The following is a 20,052-nucleotide window of genomic DNA, read 5'->3' as shown; positions in this document are numbered from 1 at the left end:
ACAGACAAAAATTTAAAAAACGTGTGATATGGTATAGTTTAAATAACCATATGAGCTTAGTATTATGAGGTAGTTATTTCGAAATTACAGACAAACACTTCAATTTTATTTATTATATATATAAAACTATAATACTTATATAGATTTGCAGTGTCCCAAGATAACAATTAAAATGCCATTGTTATAACTATTGATCAATATAAACAATCACTTCAACGGCCGTATTTTATAAATGCGTGTGTTTGTTTTTTTGTTTATTTCTTTGTTAGTCTGTCCTTCAATCGCGTCATGAGCATGACGGAGCAACGTATCGACGTTATCCGAGATATTATATATTAAAATTAAGATATATAATATATAGAGAATATATTATATTAAGATTCAAAAGAACTTGTAAAAGTCTAATTAAATAAAAATATTTTGAATTTGAATTTGAATTTTGCATGGGTGCATCTCCATACAAACGTAAATACGCTTACTATTTCTATTTTTTGTTGTTCTGGATCCGTAACTAAGCCATATATCGATTTATCTCTCCATTATATAATGCCCAACAACTAGTTTAGCAAAATTGTATTTACTATAAAAGTTATGGTCCTTGAAAAATCTCTATTTGAGACAACTTCGAGCTTAAATAAACTATATAAAAAACCGTGCAAGTGTGAGTCGGACTCGAACACGAAGGGTTCGGTACCATCCTAAAAGATATACCTAACACCTTTATCTAGAACTCTGTAAGTTAATAACAGTCTGCGCCATCTATATGTGATGTAGTGAATCAAATTTTTCGTAAACACATTTTTCGTAAACACACACGGAGTTCGGAAGCCGCTACGTCAGCTCCAACTTCGAGGCCAGAGCATAGAGTGGCAGACTTCGGTGTGCTATTTGGGGTGCCGCATCGACTGTAACCTAAACATGGTTCCCACGGTGGACCACGCCGTGAACCACGCAAAGGCGGCCACGTCGATGCTGTACCAAGTCCTCACCTCAAGACTATCACCGAAGACCAAACTTCGAATTTACGGAGCCTATGTCCGTTCGCGCCTGACGTACGCGGCCCCTGCGTGGTACGCTCTTTGTTCGGCTTACCAGAAGCGCCGGCTACAGGTTCAACAGAACAAGTGCCTGCGCCTGATTGTAGGAGCTCCGAGGTACGTCAAAAATGACGTCATTCATCGGGACACCAAGACGCCCACCGTGGAGGAGTACGTCCACGCACTTGCGCGGCGCATGTTTGCCCGCGCGGACCATGGACCGTACATACACCTCCGTGGGATAGCACCGCTACAACACAGACCACCCAATGGGCGTCCTCTACCTCGTGAGCTTCTGCAGTCACCCGCACCAGCGCAACTTGCTGGTGAAGATGATGACGACGAGGACGACGCAAGCATTACTGGACCTGACAATAGCCCCGTGCGCGATGGCGAGTCCATCGCCCACAGTACGGGGGCCCTGGATCCAACACACATCCGAGACCTCGAGGCCCAAAGCCAAGAAGGCAGGCCTTAGCCGATAACGGCTTAAAGGACGTTACCGGGGAAGTGTTCTTCCTCGCGCCACACCCGGGCAAGGAGGCCACGCCTCGAGGCCCGTACCCCCGTCTTGACATAGGTCAGATGGAGAAGACCCCGCTGCTGATTTTTTTAGGCTTCCGTACCTCAAAAGGAAAAACGGAACCCTTATAGGATCACTTTGTTGTCTCTCTGTCTGTCTGTCTGTCTGTCGGTCTGTCTGTCCGTCCGTCTGTCCGTCCGTCCGTCCTTGTACTCCTATACATACAAGTAGCGGGCATCAGCTACTAACTTTAATAAATTATCATTATACCCATCCTTGAACCAATTTCCAGATTTTATCAACGTCTTTAATAACAGTGGGTCTATTGGCGACACTAAATAATATTGTATTTAATAATACAAGCTCAATAAGTTTGCACGACTAGCATCTTTATATAGACAAAAATTCAGATAATAATATATTGATAACGATATTAAATTTTATATAAGACGCAGTGAAGATACAAAAATTTTTACTTTGGAGCATCCGTCACTGTGTGAAACGTGTCGACTTTATTATGAAATCGTTATAGCTACGTACAAGTAAAATTCATAAGAATGGCACCAAAAGGAACAGATTATTTAGAAATAGCACACCAAAGAGCTATTGAAAAGAAAACTCATGTCAGCTTTCCACAACTGAAGTACCCGTCGTTGAGAGACGAGGGCTTAAGAGATCCGTTACAATGGCTGCAGGGGAAATCTATGGACGATGGGGCAGAAGGGCTGTGGAGAGTGCACGATGGTTTGTACGATTTAGGAGAGTTTGTGGAAACCCATCCTGGTGGAGCTGAGTGGTTGGAACTAACGAAGGTACGTAATTTTATATTTGTCTAGTCCTACCTACTGCCTTTCTTCTCGCACTAAACCTGTTTTTTAGAGTTCCGTACCTCGAAAGGAAAAACGGAACCCTTATAGGATCACTTAGTTGTCTGTCTGTTCGTCTGTCCATCCGCCCGTCCGTCGTGTCGGTCAAGAAACCTCTAGGGTACTTCCCGTTGATCTAGAATCATGGGCAGATAGGTAGGTCATATAGCACAAGTAAAGGAAAAAAATCCGAAAACCATGAATTTGTGATTACATCATTAAAATGTGTTTCAATTTTCAAAGTAACATAACTATACCAAGTGGGGTATCATTGTAAGGCGGGATCTAAATGAAACACGGGACGTTCGATAAAATACTGTCTTTATTCTAATGATTACACGCCTTATATACTTATACTCTACATCTCCCATCCTTTTATAAAAAAAATTTGTATGTAAACATAATTTTTTTTTCGATATACAGATTGGTTAAATACATTATTAGCTTAATAATAAAACTTACTCACTAGGATTGAATAATTTTGTACGATTCTTATGAACTATATCTAATTTACCATTTTTATTAATCTGCACATTTGGTGGCATGTCTTTGACCACTTTGTAAGGGCCTAAATAAACACTATCCATTTTGCTACAATTTTCGTTTTTTATTAGAATTAAATCTCCTGGATTGTATACTATAGGATTAATACATTTATCATAAACAGATTTTCTACATTCTTTGCTTTTGATTAAATTTTCCCTTGCTTCTTTTTGCGACAATTGTAACCGATATTTTAATTCACATGGGTAATTTTCATGATTATATAATGGTTCTACCTCTTTAGTATTTAAATTACTGGGAAGTGAACAGATTTTTCCAAATACTAGTTCGTACGGAGTAAATTTAGTTTCAGAATGGACTGAAGTGTTATGCGAAAAACACCAAAAAGGAAGCCATTGGCTCCATGTTTCAGGATGACTATCTGTTTGTATGCGTAAAAATGAGTTTAGGTGTTTGTGAGAATTTTCCAGTGCACCAATGCTTTGGTGGTGGTAAGCTGTGGAAGTTAAATGATTAATTTTTAAAAGTTTACAAACCTCTTGAAACACTGAAGACATGAACTCCGAACCTCTGTCAGTTCCAATTTCCCGTGGGATCCCGTAGAGAAGTATGAAGCTATTTACTAAAGCTTGAGCTACCTCCTCTGATTTTTTAGAAATTAAAGGATGTGCTACCACATATTTGGTTAGCTCGCATTGCAACGTGAGTATATATTTGTTGCCGTAATTATCGCTATCTAGTGGACCTACCAAATCTAAGTAGACTTTCTCAAATGCTGTTGTAGCTGTTGAGGTTATTACCATCGGTTCTTTGGTATGTACTGCATGTTTTTCTTTTTGACACTTTTCACACTTTTTAACGAATTCTCTAACATCTTTCTGTAATCCTGGCCAGTAAAAATACTTTTTAATATTATTCAACATCCTTCTCATACCCGCATGGCCACTTGTGGGCAAAAGATGGAAGTCGTTCAGGATTACTCTTCTATCATCTTTATTTTCTATCCGTTGTACATCATTTAATATATAAAATCGTGTCGCGCACTTATTTTGTAACGATTTAACTTCACTTGTCAATTTTTCGATGAATATTTTATTACTTTTATTTTTAATTACATATATTTCGTCGACGTTTATTTGTTTACAGAGACTATCCAACTCCCTCACAAATGCGGCTCGCGTCAATTGTGATTGGAAAGCGGGATTAATAAAAATTGACAACTTACTTTCTACATAGCAAAACGCGTTTCTTTCCATAGTAATTTTACGTTGTCTTCTAAGACTTTCTAGTTCCTGTTTCTCTATAAATCTAAGTTCTACCGCTTCTCTTGGTTTATTATGACTTCCGATCACCGTTGGTTGATCAGGCCAACTGTGATTTGAAATCATATCGCACGGAGATTGCTGTTGCATTCTTTTCGCCTGTGCCCTAGTAGTTACGTTTATACTGCATTCGCTCATATTTTTTAAATCATCCGACGTAAAAGAAATCCGAGATAAGGCATCTGCAGCTGCATTATCTGAACCCTTTACGTATTCAACAGTAAAATCGTATTCTTCAAGTATTAACCTAAATTTCATAAGCCTACTTGACGGATCTCGCATATTGAATAAATAGATTAATGGACGATGATCCGTAAAAATTTTGAATTTACGACCATATAAGTATGGACGAAAATATTTTACCGCCCAAACTATAGCCAAAAGTTCTTTTTGAATAGTAGGATAATTTTGCTCATTTTTATTTAAAGCTCTGCTAGCATATGCTACTGGACGACCGTCCGAATTCGATAGTATGGCTCCTATCGCGTAACCCGATGCGTCTGTTTGTACAATGAACTCGTTAGCGTCTGAAAAATCTGGGTATTGTAATACTGGAGGAGAAACTATACAACTTTTTAGAGTTTGAAATGATTTTTGGCATTCTTCATCCCAAATAAAAGAGACATTTTTCCTACACAGCTTATGCAATGGATAAGCCTTTTCCGCAAAATTTGGTATAAATTTCCTATAATAGTTGACAAAAGCTGTGAATCGCTTGACCTCGTCAACAGACTTTGGACAAGGATAATTTTTAACAACTTCTATTTTCCCTGGATCCGGCAAGACACCTTCTTTTGATACCACATGTCCTAAGTAATTAATTTCCTTTTTGAAGAATTCGCATTTTGCGGGGTTAAGTTTAAGATTGACTTTGCGTAACCTCTCAAAAACATCCTGTAAATTTTTCGACTTTTCTGTCAAATTCCTCCCGAAAACAATTAAATCGTCTTGATAAACTAAGCATTTTTCATATGTAAGACCCGCCATAGCCATTGTCATCATACGAGAAAAGGAAGAAGGGCTGGTTTTCAATCCCATAGGCATTCTTGTTAGTTGGTACCGTCCCGAAGAAAATGCTGTATATTTTCGGCTGTCTTTCTCAAGTTCAACATTATGAAAACCTTGGTATAAATCTAAATGACTAAAATAAATACATCCTGACAAAGAATCTAGTATTTCAGTTATATTTGGAAGTGGAAATTTGTCGTCTTGAATACAGTTATTTAATTTCCTATAATCGATTACTAACCTCCACTTTTTCTCGCCAGTAGAATCAAGCTTTTTTGGAACTAATAACACGGGGCTACTCCATTCACTTGCACTCTCTTCTATAATTCCTTCCTGTAACATTTTTCCTATCTGTCTATCAATTTCTTTCTTCTGAGCGTGAGGTAATCTGTATGGTTTAGAAAATATAGGAGACACATTCGGTTTCAGAGTTATGGAGTGTTTATAAATATTAGTAGTGGCTAGTCTATCCCCTGATAAATAAAATACGTCACTATACTTTGCGCATAGGTTCCCTACAGAAATCTGTTCTTCATCATTTAGATGGTCTAATTGCAACGATGAAAACAATTTCTTAACACGATCAGCATTCGAATCGCAAGTCGTAAAGGCGCATATTTTATAATCACAAGCTCTATGAATAATTGGTTTGATTTCATTCAGTGTAAAATGATGCTCCGTAGTGTTTAATATTTTTATAGGTATTCTGCCGCATATTGGTTTAACCAGCGAACTTGCTAAGTAAATACCGTCATTGATATCCGACGCGCAGACTACGCAATCATCTGTGAAGTCTGTTTGTATATAGTGAATCGACTCGCATCTCGGCGGTATCTCCAAACGCTTATTGTCTACTATATTAATTGACAAATTAATTTTATTATTACAAGTAGTCAATGTTATTTGATTTAGATTGAAATTCAATACCGCTTTATATTTTGTCAGAAAATCTTGTCCGATGATGCCATTCGCTCTAATTGGCAAGTAATTAAATATATAAAATTTATTCTTCAGTTGATGCCCATTTACATCTAAGTTTAAAAAACAATATCCAAGCGTTGTAATCGTACCTCCTACACCTGTTATGGTGATGTTTTCTTTGCAATATGAAATCTGATTTTCTAGAACATGTTTATACTTTATAGCTGAGATCGATGCTCCCGTATCGAGTAACCAATTATATGAATGATTGTTTAAAGATAAACGAATTGAGCAATTACTATTACATGACAATATTTTAGTCACGAAAAAATTTTTCTTCTGCATTTGTTTGTTCCGGTTTGGCTTCCGGTTCTGATAAAACATTAACGTTTTTATAGCTCATCCTTTGATTTCGGTTATAATTATTATGATAGTATGACCTACCTCTGTATGAACGGCCGCGGGACGAAGCCTGCTGCTGGTGTTGGTTGCGAGGCCCGTTCCATCCACCGCGCCGCCCATTATTGTTATAAACTGCTCCCCGCTGAGGCCTACGCTGATAATATGTTGTGTTCGCGTATCCTCGCCGTCCTGCTGTAAAATTCTGCCTGAAACCCTTATTATGATGGTAAATACCAAGAACTTCGCCAAAACTTGCGGATGAAGACAGTTCTTCATCTTGTGCCGCCTGAATCGCCTCCTTGAGGGAACTGAAATTTCTTGACGCTATTATCGTGCTCATCCTTCGGTTTCGCAAGCCATCGGCAAATTTTTTTATCGCATGCTGTTCATTTATTGGTTTGAGAACATTGTAACATTCGGTATTCCCTTTGGCCTGTGACACCGTAAGGTTCACGAACAGGTCGGATATTTGCCTACCGTAATCTTTTATTGACAATTCATTCTGCCTAATTGTGTTAAGTTTGGTCTGAATGGCTGTTGCAGACTTTTGAGGTAATAAAACCCTTTTCATGTCACCCACTAACTCATCCACGCTTGAGTAGTCGGAAGATAATTCTAATTTTGCAGATTGGGATAATCTACTTTTTACCACAAAATTGACCAATTGTTTTTTGCACTCTGGTGCAGTTAGTATAGAGTTATAATACTCAATCCCATCAATTAGCTGCTTGGTATTAGCCTCCTCATCAGTCATGAGTGGCAATAAATTTAACGCAACTTTAATATCGAAAATAGCCATGGTTACACTATCTTTACTTCTACACACTTTACACAGCTCAATTACGTCAGTGTATGTACTCTGAAACTTTTCAATATATTTATAAATTAACTCTGAATCGCTACTTGATACTTTGCCTTTCTTAATATCGCTTGATATTTGAGATATATAATCAGTATATCTTATAAAAATATTATTTGCTTCACTTAATTTTTTACTCAGTAAACTCTCAGTTCTACGACTTGGACCTACCTTAATCAAGTATACTCTTACTTCTTTAATTTCATTACATAATAATTCTAAAGTAGATGCCATAACTTACAATAACAATAACATAAAATACGCAGTTTATCTCTATCGAATACATTTTATTAATTCTACACTTAAGTATCCATACCGTAATTTGATGCGTGATTGTCTCTTCAGTTCAATGCACTTATAGAATAATAGTGTCTGTAGTTATTAGTTAATTATACTCGCAATAGTTCTACACACGTTTACGTTATTGAAATAATGTTATTGTACCTCTGTCACTTTCTGCACAAATTTTGCACTATTTCACTTTTAAACTTCTGCGCTGACCCTAGGTGATTGCGGAATTGCACGCAGGAACGAACGCCGCAGGGTGTGATGGTGGAACTGCTGGTCTATCCACTCAAGATGACATTTCTTATAGAGTCTGTACACTGCATACAATACACCCAACAGCATTATTAACAACATAACCATTAAAATAATATTTGTAGTGTTAATATGCATCCTTAATTCTTCTACGGATGCCTCATTTGAACTGCCGCCGGCCGCGTTTTGGGCAATTACAATCTCTTCTCTGGAACTGCCTGCCCCCATTTTTCCTTCTAACTCTTCAACAGTCTTTTAACTTGTATTTAGCGTCGCCGTCCGCAGCATGATAATACAACTATTATAACGAGTATTATAATTAATGCAACACTTAGAAAAATTGTAGCCCAGTCTTTAAAAAAATTATCAATGTCCAATAGAACTTTTTTGCTTGATTCACACATGATGATGATGGTAGGTACTGCGCGGATGGCCCGGCTGCCGTTTAAGGCAGGGTCGCCATGTAAGGCGGGATCTAAATGAAACACGGGACGTTCGATAAAATACTGTCTTTATTCTAATGATTACACGCCTTATATACTTATACTCTACATCATATGTAAGGTTACCTGTACATTCTCAAACAGATTTTATTTATTTTTATGCATAGTAGTTTTTGATTTATCGTGCAAAATCTCGGAAAAACCCCCGACTACGGAACCCTCGATGCGTGAGTCTGACTCGCACTTGGCCGGTTTTTTTTTAATTTTATTGTTAGAAAATCTTCATCACTTTGTACGGAATATTATATTGCCATGAAGATTTCAAAATAGAAAATAAATCGTGGTAACCAATTTACTTGTTTTGTTTATTGAAATTATTGTATAGAGCAGCACGCACTCGAGGAAAAAATACACGCGAACGGTTTCAAACAATTTTTAACCCCCGACCCAAAAAGAGGGGTGTAATAAGTTTGACGTGTGTATCTGTGTATCTGTCTGTGGCATCGTAGCTCCTAAACGAATGAACCGATTTTAATTTTTTTTTTTTTTGCTTGAAAAGTGGCTTGATCGAGAGTGTTCTTAGCTATAATCTAAGAAAATCGGTTCAGCCGTTTGAAAGTTATCAGCTCTTTTCTAGTTTCCTTATAGAGGTTTTTGTGTCGGGGGTTTCAAATTTTGAGTTATTATGTTATAAAATTCTATACAGCAAATCGAGCGGTGAAATTTAGCAGTGCGTGCGCACTACGGCTTAGATGCTTTATTATACAGAATAATGCTTACAGAATGGCAATTTGCACTGTGCTTCTAGGAGGCAGTTGGGAAAAAATGCAGCGCTAATTTTAATGTAGATATTTAAAAAAAAAAACAAATTCCCTTAGATGCATAAAAAAATAATTTTGTGCCTTATATCAATACTAGCTGATGCCCGCGACTTCGTTCGCGTGGATGTAGGTTTTTTAAAATTCCCGTGGGAACTCTTTGATTTTCCGGGATAATCCAGGGTATAATCTATCTCCATTCTAAATTTCAGCCCAATCCGTTCAGTAGTTTTTGCGTGAAGGAGTAACAAACATACACACACACACACACACACACACACACACACACACACACACATACAAACTTTCGCCTTTATAATATTAGTGTGATTTTAATCTCCGCTCAACCTTTTAAATAACAATGAATTCGCAATTTTACACAGCTGTGTATGTTTGTATAATTTCAATCTCTTTTATCTGTGTCAGTCCGTGTGTACATTTATATAAGTCCTTGGACTAGAAACATATCTGGGGTCCTGATGTACCTATATTAATGTACAACTAGGCTTGATATATTTAGCTTTAGGATATTCCTTCAAATAAAGTAATGATTATTTTTAATGTGCTATTTTTTTCTAGTTCTCGACTGCGGCAAAGCCAAAAGGAAGGTTTTAGCAGTCTATGTATGTATGTTTGTATCCAAATTCTGTGTGTTCCACCGTAGTGCCTAAACTACTGGGGCGATTTTGATGAATGAGGTGTCAATTGATTCGTCGTAAAGATTCGGGTGACATAGGCTACATTTTATACGAAAAAAATTGACCTAAGGTATATTACATAAAAAAAGTGGAGGTCTCCAAAAATTTTTTTTGCTATCGAGTGTCAAATGAAAGAGGAGAAAATTCTGAGCTCATGAATATGAATGTACAACAACATTAATGTACCAAGCGACAGAAAAACAATTTTACTCTAATATTATTTCAGTTTTTACTAAGACGATCGCAGTCGGGTTTTAGTTTTCAACTTTATCTCGTTGTTATTCGAAACTTCGCACATCACTTGACCTCATAAAAGATACGGTGATAAGCTTTTCTATAGTATTCCCTATTTATAATTAAGATAATTATTGATATAATTTCAATGATTTTCTAAAAAGAAAATATTTAACGTAAACACAAATGAACTTAATTAATATGAATTATGTCATAATCTTAGAAAATAAATATCATAGTATTGACCTATTTCATAGAATTTTTAACAGCGGTCTCTCCGTCGGTCGCCCAATACAAACATGGTCTCCGATGTACATTTTTCAGACACGATTTTGGAACTAATCTATGTATGTGGTTTGCCAGAATTCCGTAAAAATAACTAGCGTTAAAATAACACGGATGTAAAGATTTGTAGAGGTATGTAATACTTTCTTGAGACTGTAACTTTGAAATTGAACATTTAACGTCAACCTGGAAAACTACAGACATATGTAGATATTAGATCATAGAACATATTATATCTATAGTAGGTACGTGACAGGTCGAGATGGCAATTGGGGTATGAGGTGGGGGGACGCCCGCCCCGCACACACACACATTAGCCGCACTGGGTTAGCGTGCGGGTGTAATGTTCGTTCCCACCCCGACTGCCCTGTCGACCTGTCGCGAACTATTGGTACATTTCATTGAGTGTGATTGATTAATATTCAAATGAGAGCCTATGTATGTATGGAACGAGTGACGGCGAGAGCACTAGTATCTACTAGGTACATAGTTCTTTGTTTTATCTTAACCGAAACTTGACACCGGCTTTAGTATCTTTATTGATTGTTTATTTTCTCAATCTAAGGTTTACTTGACCCTTTTATCAATTGATGTTATTGCTGCTATATTTAATATATCAAGAATACAGGCTTAAATAAATATTGTTTCATTCGCCATTGATACCTATATCTTATAATTAGCTAAGTTATTTTCTTATCTTAATTGATTTTGATGTTAGACTCAAAAACCGGCCAAGTGCGAGTCAGACTCGCACACCGAGGGTTCCGTTCCGAAATAATATTAGTTAATAAACAAACAATCTGCGAGGTAATTTAACACATTCCATCTGATGGAAAAATGAAAATGTATATAATATGTAATGTAACCGAATCACAGAAAAGATCATAAATATTTTGCACTTTCATGCATCAATGAGAAATTTTGAGCGCAACATTGCTGATAATAATTTCATGTAAAAGGACTAGCAATAATTATAATAATGTCTGCAAACTGTTATTGACAGTATAACGGGGATAACGTTGTAACAGTTGCACGTCTATATTCACGCAATAATGATTTTGAATTGTAATCTGCCACTGATTGAAATACCCTAATAGAAATAATTATTTATTGGTGCATCAATTTCACACTTACCAAACTCGTATTTATGAAAACTACAACTGGCATAAATGGCAATACTATCACACTTCACACTAATACTATAAATGCGAAAGTTTGTGTATTTGTGTGTATGTGCGTGTGTGTATGTGTATGTTTGTTACTACAAAAACTACTAGACGAATTTGGCTGAAATTTGGAATGGAGGTAGATATTATCCTGGATTAGCACATAGGCTACTTTTTATCTCGGAAAATCAAAGAGTTACCGCGGGATTTCGAAAAACCTAAATCCACGCGGACGAAGTCGCGGGCAACAGCTAGTATATTATAATCTAAATAATATTATGAGGGATGTTATGCATTATGTACATCATGCCGGCTACAATTAGTAGTCTTTCCAGCTCCATTTAAGCCACGTGTCACTTACCCATAATTAATATAATTATGTATTGTACTTTAGTAAGTATATAAATTATAATCTGCTCGGTACAGTCTGATATGAATCAACCTACACTTATTATCATTTTGTATTTCCATAGGGTACAGATATAACTGAGGCATTCGAATGTCATCACATCAGATCCATCGCAGAAAAAATATTGCCCCGATTTTATATTCGAAATGCCAAAACACCGAGAAATTCTCCATTTACTTTTAAAGAAGACGGTTTCTTTCGCACTTTAAAGAAACTTGTGAGTGAAGAAATTGAGAAAGTTCCGAAAGAAAGACTGAGGTACTCCGATATGTTAACAGATGGGCTATTTGCGACGTTACTTGTAGCATCGGCCTTGTCGTGTTGGTCTTCCAATTATTGGCTCACAATGGGATTCTACATTGTAGCATCAGTCTCCTTGGCCTGGCTCGTGGTCGCTTCACACAACTATATACATAGGAGAACAAATTGGAGGATGTATTACTTTAATTTGAGTCTCTGGTCTTACAGGTATATAAAAACTGTTTTCCGTTTGCAATTTTTTGTCTAATCATGTTGATGTACTGAGGCGTTTTCATTTCAGGGCATGGTTGAATTATTATATTTCTATGTTTCAGGGACTTTAGAGTGTCTCATGCTCTTTCACATCATCTGTATCCGAATACATTGATGGACCTGGAAATAAGCGCATTTGAACCTTTAATTTTCTGGAATCCCAGAAAAAATGTGCCATATTACGCCAATTTTGCAATTTTGTTCGAGCTTATTTTCTTTCCTTTTGCATTCATAATTAATTTTGTAAAAAGGTATGTCAAATTTTGTCTCTCACAATTAATATGTTAAGACAAGTGTAAATTAAAAATTTATAACATCCGGACAAGTGAAGTTTACAGTAACTAGAAAAGAGCTGATAACTTTCAAACGGCTGAACCGATTTACTTGGATTATAGCTAAAAACACTCTCGATCATGCCATGCCACCTTTCAAACAAAAAAAAAAACTAAATTCAAATTGGTTCATTAGTTTAGGAGCTACGTTGCCACAGACAGATACACAGATACACACGTCAAACTTATAATACCCCTCTTTTTGGGTCGGGGGTTAAAAAAGAATTAGATTATACTTATTAATAATACCGAAGAATTTCTTTTGTAACAGTTTTTTATTTTCAGAACCATACTTATCTTCTTACGTGATGGTTTCTTTACAAAGCATATCCGTTGGCATGACTTAGTGGGATTCCTGCTTCCTTTATGGATGTATCTTGCCAGTGGTACCAGTTTCATTCATGTACTCACAATGTGGCTTGGAATAATTTGCGGCGGTAGTTTCATCTTCTTTCTCATAGGATCTAATGCTGCTCATCACCATCCGAAAATATTTAAAGATGGTGATCAAGTCAGGTAAACCCCTTTTTCAGTATCTAAAACTTCTAGTAACTATATTATGAATGCGGAAGTATGTTTGTTTCTTCTTAACAGGGCTCTCTCCGTCACTTACTCCATACAATCGCGGTAGTTCCAATTTCATTTGAATACTAAGCAACCAAAGTCCATGAAATGCAGACATATTCTACAAACTAATATCTGTGCCTGTGGTGTATTAGATTTTTCTAAAAATATGTAGTTTTAAAATTACAGGGGCTAAAAGATTTGTATGTGAATTTTTAAGACCGCGTAACTTTGAAACCGAATATTTTAACAGAAATCTGGAAAACCACAGGCATAGATATTAGTTTCTAGAATATGTCTGCAAAATTTCATGGACTTTGGTTTGATTAATATTCAAATAAAATTGGAACTATGTTTGTATGGAGCGAGTGACGGAGAGACCCCTCTTAAATCACTCTGCAACAGAGAAACGGGCCGACCTGATTTTTGCATTAAAGGCCAGGAGAGTAACATAATGATATCCTGAATTTATCCCGGAAAATCAGAGCCCCACAGGATTTTAAAAACCTAAAATCTCACGGACAAAGTCGTGGGCATCAACTAGTTTTAAAATAAAAATTCTGTAACTGAATTAATTGCCACTTTTAATAAATTATTCCCAATCACTTGTATATAAGTAAAATTATTTTCGAACTTTTTTGACGAGAAATATATACTTACCGAACATCAAAATAAAAAGTAAAATAAAAACATAAGTTTGTATTGTTCGTATTAAATGAAAGTAAACTCATATTTTTCTAAAAGCACCTGTCGCAAACAAGACCTACAGCAATTTATATGAACTCGAGCAAGGTATGACTTTGTATCATAGGCAGCTAAATTTTTAAATAATAACCACCGCGTAGCCAAAAACATTCACCTAATTTGTAAAGTTGTTTTTACTTGTTCTTTATGAAAAAGTACAGTTTGAAAATATAAATAAATACATAATTTAATAATAACTTTGGCCAGGTTCATTTTAAAACAAGATGATGCCCGTGGATTCATCCGCTTGGATGAAGATTTTTAAATATCCCGTGGGAAATCTTTGAATTTCCGGGTTAAAAAGTAACCTATGTCCACTCTCGAGATGCGAATTATCTCTGCGCCAAATATCATTAAAATTAGTTAAACTGATGGACCGTGCAATGCTAGCAGATAGACAGACAGACACGCTTACGCAGTTATATCTAATAAAATATACCGTTTTAAGCTTTAAAGCAACAAGTGTAAAATAAAAATTTATAACACCCCCGACAAGTGAAGTTTACAGTAACTAGAAAATAGCTGATAACTTTCAAACGGCTGAACCGATTTTCTTGGATTATAGCTAAGAACACTCTGATCCAGCCATCTTTCAAACAAAAAAAAAAAAAAATTAAAATCGGTTCATTCGTTTAGGCGCTACGATGCCACAGACAGATACACAGATACACAGATATACAGATACACACATACATACACACGTTAAACTTATAACACCCCTCTTTTTGGGTCGGGGGTTAATAAAATATACCGTTTTAAGCTTTAAAGCAACAAGTGTAAAAATAAAAATTTATAACACCCCCGACAAGTGAAGGTTACAGTAACTAGAAAATAGCTGATAACTTTCAAACGGCTGAACCGATTTTCTTGGATTATAGCTAAGAACCCTCTCGATCAAGCCACCTTACAAAAAAAACTAAATTAAAATCGGTTCACTCGTTTAGGCGCTCCGATGCCACAGACAGATACACAGATATACAGATACACACGTCAAACTTATAACACCCCTCTTTTTGGGTCGGGGGTTAAAAATAAGGTTATAGATGTGAAGTAATAAACAAAACCGATGAAATTGTCTTTTGCAGTGACGTTACTGTGGATTGGGGAATGCATGAGCTTGAGGCGGTCATGGATCGACCGAATATTAACGACAGCCATTTCAAAGTGATCACTTTCTTTGGACATCACGCTCTACATCATTTATTCCCTACCCTGGACCACGCTGTACTGGAATATTTATACCCAGTATTCATACGGCATTGTGAAAAGTACAAAGCAAACTTTAGACTAATGTCACAGTTGGAACTTTTCATTGGACAGGTAAAGATGACACTGAAAACTGATCCTTCCCTTTTGTCTGAGAGATACAGTTAGTGAAGGTGAAATAATTTTTTATTTACTAACTATAAATACTTAACAGGGCTCTCTCCGTCACTCGTTTCATACAATCGTAGTTCCAAATTCATTTGAATATTAAGCAACCAAAGTCCATGAAATTTTGTATTAGTTTCTAGAATATGTCTGCAAAATTTCATGGACTTTGGTTGCTTAATATTCAAATGAAATTGGAACTACGATTGACGAAAACGAGTGACGGAGAGAGCTCAATTACAAAACACAAATGTCATCCAAACCACTGTAAGGAGGCAGGCTGCCCAGAACGCTGGCTGCGTTACCTCGAATGGCCAGATTAATATGCTGACCAAGGTATCTGCCAGATTTCCGGTCACCCGTGGACTCCACGAGACGGGATGACAAAATGTAAAAAAAAATAGTAAAGGTATTGAAATTTTTTAATATAATAAATACTTAACAAACAAACATTTTTTTTATTTTCACAGTAAATTACTCTAATTTAATCGGTTTTGTATATTTTGTATTATTAATTGTCTACTATATTATTATCTTCACGTTGTACGTAATAAAAGTGAATACGGTCTACATAAAAGAGATATCATTAATTAAGTTAGTGATTATGTTTTGTTTATAATATCTTAGGTTCGCGAACTTTGAAAATTTAATTAAAAGTAAGTATGTAAGTAAATTGTTTACTGTTTTCTTTTTATTATGATAACAAACATTAAGACAAAATATTGACAAAACACCTAACTATTTTATGCCTTTATTGATAATACTGCTGAAATTGAAAAATTACTAAAAACAACGTATTGTTTATGTAGGTATGTAATTAATAACTGTTACTTAATTTTTTTAATGCAAAGGTTTTTGGTTGTACTTATTATAAGCTTAGATTAAGATCAATGTATATAACCCATTGCAATAAATTGATTGATTGATAAAAAAAAAGAGTAAGCTGAGCGGCCTATGGTACAAAATGTTAATACCTAATTTTAATAACTCAGTATCTATAGCATGAACTCGTTAAGAATTAGTTTTTACTACTTTTATTACTACTTCTGAAACAGTAAATAATGTAAGGCGAAAAATATCACATTCATAGAGCAAACCACCAGCTAAAAGCTATCAAGATGTTAAATAATCTCATTTCAGTTTAATTTAGGCAATCAACTCGAGGAACTAAAAATTTAAAGTCCAGACGCCATTTGCAAGTTAATTTTGCAATTTGTGGCTGTTGCTTCTTGGACGGATTTTCAAGGTAGAAATCTTATTTTTACTATCTTATTATCTATACTAATAAATATAATATCTGTCTGTCATTTCGAAATAATTACCTCATATTAAGCTCATAATATGGTTATTTGAACTGTACGATGACTGAATCAAGTCTTTTTCATTTTTGTCTGTCTGTCTATTTGAACGGGCTAATCTTCTGAACGGCTGAACCTACTTTGACGAGACTTTCACAGACAAGTAGAGGATTAACCAAGGAGCAACATAGGCTACTTTTTATTCGACTTTGGAATTGCGGATTTGTTTTTAATCGAGAGAGGAACTTTGCGACACTGTCCCATAAAAAAAGGGATTCCAACTCCTCAACCCTGATGGTGCAGGGAAGACGTGACCACCAAAACTGACGAGATTTAGAAACTGTCGGTTGTGAATAGATATTGGAGGTACCTACCAAGTATCGTTGAACGTCGTTTATCGTTGAACTCGAGGATCCAACTTCTCAATCCTGATGATGTGAGGAATTGCATTTCTAAATCGTGGTGATCCCACTGGATTTTTATAGAATCATCCGTTTAAATGTTTCTACGAAATTTGGTACTGGGATACCTTGCGTGGGGCAGGCTTCTACAGATAGGCTACTTTTTCCTATCTGCCATGGGAAATCAAAAGTTCCCACGGAAATTTTAAAAACCTAAAGCGGGCAAGGCCGTGGGCATCATCTGGTTATATAATATTGTTAATGTAAACCTGAATAAAAATATGAGTGGCTCAAGTACAGGTATTGAGGGCCAAATTGGTAAGATTGGTAGATTTGGTTGAGGAAAGAGAGTAGGAAGAAAAAATAAAGAGCAAGGACAATTAGAGGGTCAGCCCGAAGTAATCCAAATACAGTTCCGTGCTGACCTTGCTTAGAAACATTATTTAGGCCCATTTGAGCCCAATTTTATTTCCCCGAAAAAAATATTAGGTATTTGTTGACAAGTGAGATAGTTACATACTATCTTTGTTAGAATTTACCTGTGTTCATGAATCAAGTCAACCAAAGTCAGTCCAATTATGTTCTAAATAAAGCCATAACTCAATTGAAGTGTACCCAGGGGAGAGCCCTTTCCGACGAAGGTCCGTTTGATTGCGTGTGCGATAGATTTATTTCTTTTATTATTCCTGACTTTTGGACCGATTAAATCTTCTGCAAACCTGTGCCTGTGCTGTGGGTACCTATAGGAAAAAAAATGATGAAAATACAAATCAATTGTTGGCTGGGAAGAGCGCATTAAAGTCCATATTATGAGTGAGGGAAGAATATTACGAGTATTTTATACTGAACTTCTAACCAACAAGACCATTCTCGAAGAACTTGGTAAGCATCGTCAATTCTCTAGTTAGGTACTGTACGAGATCGCATCACTTGCTTTGTTCAAACATCAAGACGCGACGATGTCTCCATTGAACGTCTTCAAGGAGGAGTAGAAGGCACCAGATCATGTGTTAGATCGCCCATGAGATGGACAGTCAATGGCAAAGGTAGGTAGATAGCTACTTAAGTTCATGACTGTCTCATCAAATAAAACTTTTGCCCGACTTGATGGGGTACTAATATCATAAATGCGAAAGTGTATCTGTCTGTTTTTCAGTTACCTTGTCACAGCCTATCTTCTTAATCAATAGGCTAACAGAGACAGCTTGCACATTGGAAACGAACATAGGCTTTATTCCGGAAAATTCAAAGAGTTCTCACGGATTTTTATAAACCTAAATCCATGCGGACGAAGTGGTGGGCCATCGAATAACACAATGAAAGCGAGAGCGAATCAAGCGATTTTTTTTTGATATATTTACAAAAAAAACTACATTAATAAATATATATAAAATGAATGCGACAGTGTATCTGGATCATTAGTTTAGGAGCTACAATGCCACAGACAGATACACAGATACACACGTCAAACTTATAACACCCCTCTTTTTGGGTCGGGAGTTAAAGATTCAACAAAAAGTACAAATCGGAAGATAGATCAGAAACTGATAAAACCGATCTTGAAACGAAATTTATTTCAGCAATCTTTTAAGAAAACCCTATCTAAGTAACCAATACATTGGACTTTGCTTTTATTCTTATAGATTGTTCTGTCCACCATTGAAGAGGGTCGGTAATAAATCAAGCACTTAATTTTGTGTCAAACAAGCAGTCTGGACTCATTTGACAGACAATTGTCTCTTCTATCCATCTCTTTCACAATTTTATTTTCAACGATTTATTATAAAAGTAACAAAGAAATAGAAGATTTTGATATAATAGTATTCAGATTCAGTCCAAGTTATTGAACAATCATAGGTACTTAATATAATCTTTAGTGGCTAATCCCAAGGGCTGATCGTAATTTTTATCAATGTAAGTACTAGATAAGTTAACTTCAAGTACTAGATTTTCATTGATGACCGATCTTTCTGCATTGAAGTAAAATGTGAGTCAGATATTTCATTCCATTATTTCCACCCACTTATTTGAAAAACTCCAACCTTTTGTTTTGGTTTCTACTCTTTAAACTCGATTCAGATGAGGTTCTGATAGAGCGTTTTTTATTTATTCTTTCACATCATGGTTTATGGTAAACTAACACACTTTATGGGCTCAGATAAGGCACGGGTGCAGTAGGTATGGTCCAAACTACAAGTTTTTGAAGTACCCTGTGTGAAAATAAATCCATAGATTTAAATGACAAATTCCAAGTAAGACAGGTTACTCACCATAAGCACACACAAACCATATACGGCGAATATTTTATACTAAATTTAAAATTTGCAGCTGTACAAATTTCTAATTTTCAAAAGCTTCAAATCCATACTAATATTAAAAATGCGAAAGTGTGTCTGTCTGTCTGTCTTTCTATCTGTCTGTCTGTCTGCTACCTTTTCACGGCCCAACAGTTTAACCGATTCTGACGAAATTTGGTACAGGGTTAGCTTATATCCCGGGGACGGACATAGGCTACTTTTTATCCCAGAAAATCAAAGAGTTCCTACGGGATTCCTAAAAACCCATCCTCTTAGCCGATTTATATGAAACTTGGTACCGAGGTAGCTTGCGTCCCTGTAATTGACATAGGCGACTTTTTATCCCGGAAAATCCAACAGTTCCCACGGGGTCTTTAAAAACCTAAATCCACGCGGACGATGTCGCGGGTATCATCTAGTAGCGAAATAAATCTTTCTGCTGGTATTCCTAGTCTTAACTTTCAGTCCGGCAAAACCTAATACTTAGTAATAAAACG

At 36.1% G+C, this 20,052-nt stretch overlaps 2 protein-coding genes across 2 annotated transcripts in view; both read left to right on the top strand.

Moving 5' to 3' along the window:
- LOC123867668 (cytochrome b5-related protein-like) overlaps positions 1–20,052 on the top strand; it is a 92,695-nt gene that overhangs the window by 37,754 nt on the left and 34,889 nt on the right. The window lies entirely within an intron of this gene.
- Positions 1,921–15,663, top strand: LOC123867669 (cytochrome b5-related protein-like). The gene is made up of 5 exons (XM_045909847.1): positions 1,921–2,372; positions 12,100–12,503; positions 12,611–12,799; positions 13,166–13,396; positions 15,274–15,663. The coding sequence occupies exons 1-5, from the start codon at positions 2,118–2,120 to the stop codon at positions 15,560–15,562; spliced, it is 1,368 nt and encodes a 455-aa protein (XP_045765803.1). The 5' UTR covers positions 1,921–2,117; the 3' UTR covers positions 15,563–15,663.

This window comes from Maniola jurtina, chromosome 8 (genome assembly GCF_905333055.1).
Source record: "Maniola jurtina chromosome 8, ilManJurt1.1, whole genome shotgun sequence".
Taxonomy (NCBI): domain Eukaryota; kingdom Metazoa; phylum Arthropoda; class Insecta; order Lepidoptera; family Nymphalidae; genus Maniola; species Maniola jurtina.
This window is presented reverse-complemented; position numbering and strand designations above follow the sequence as displayed.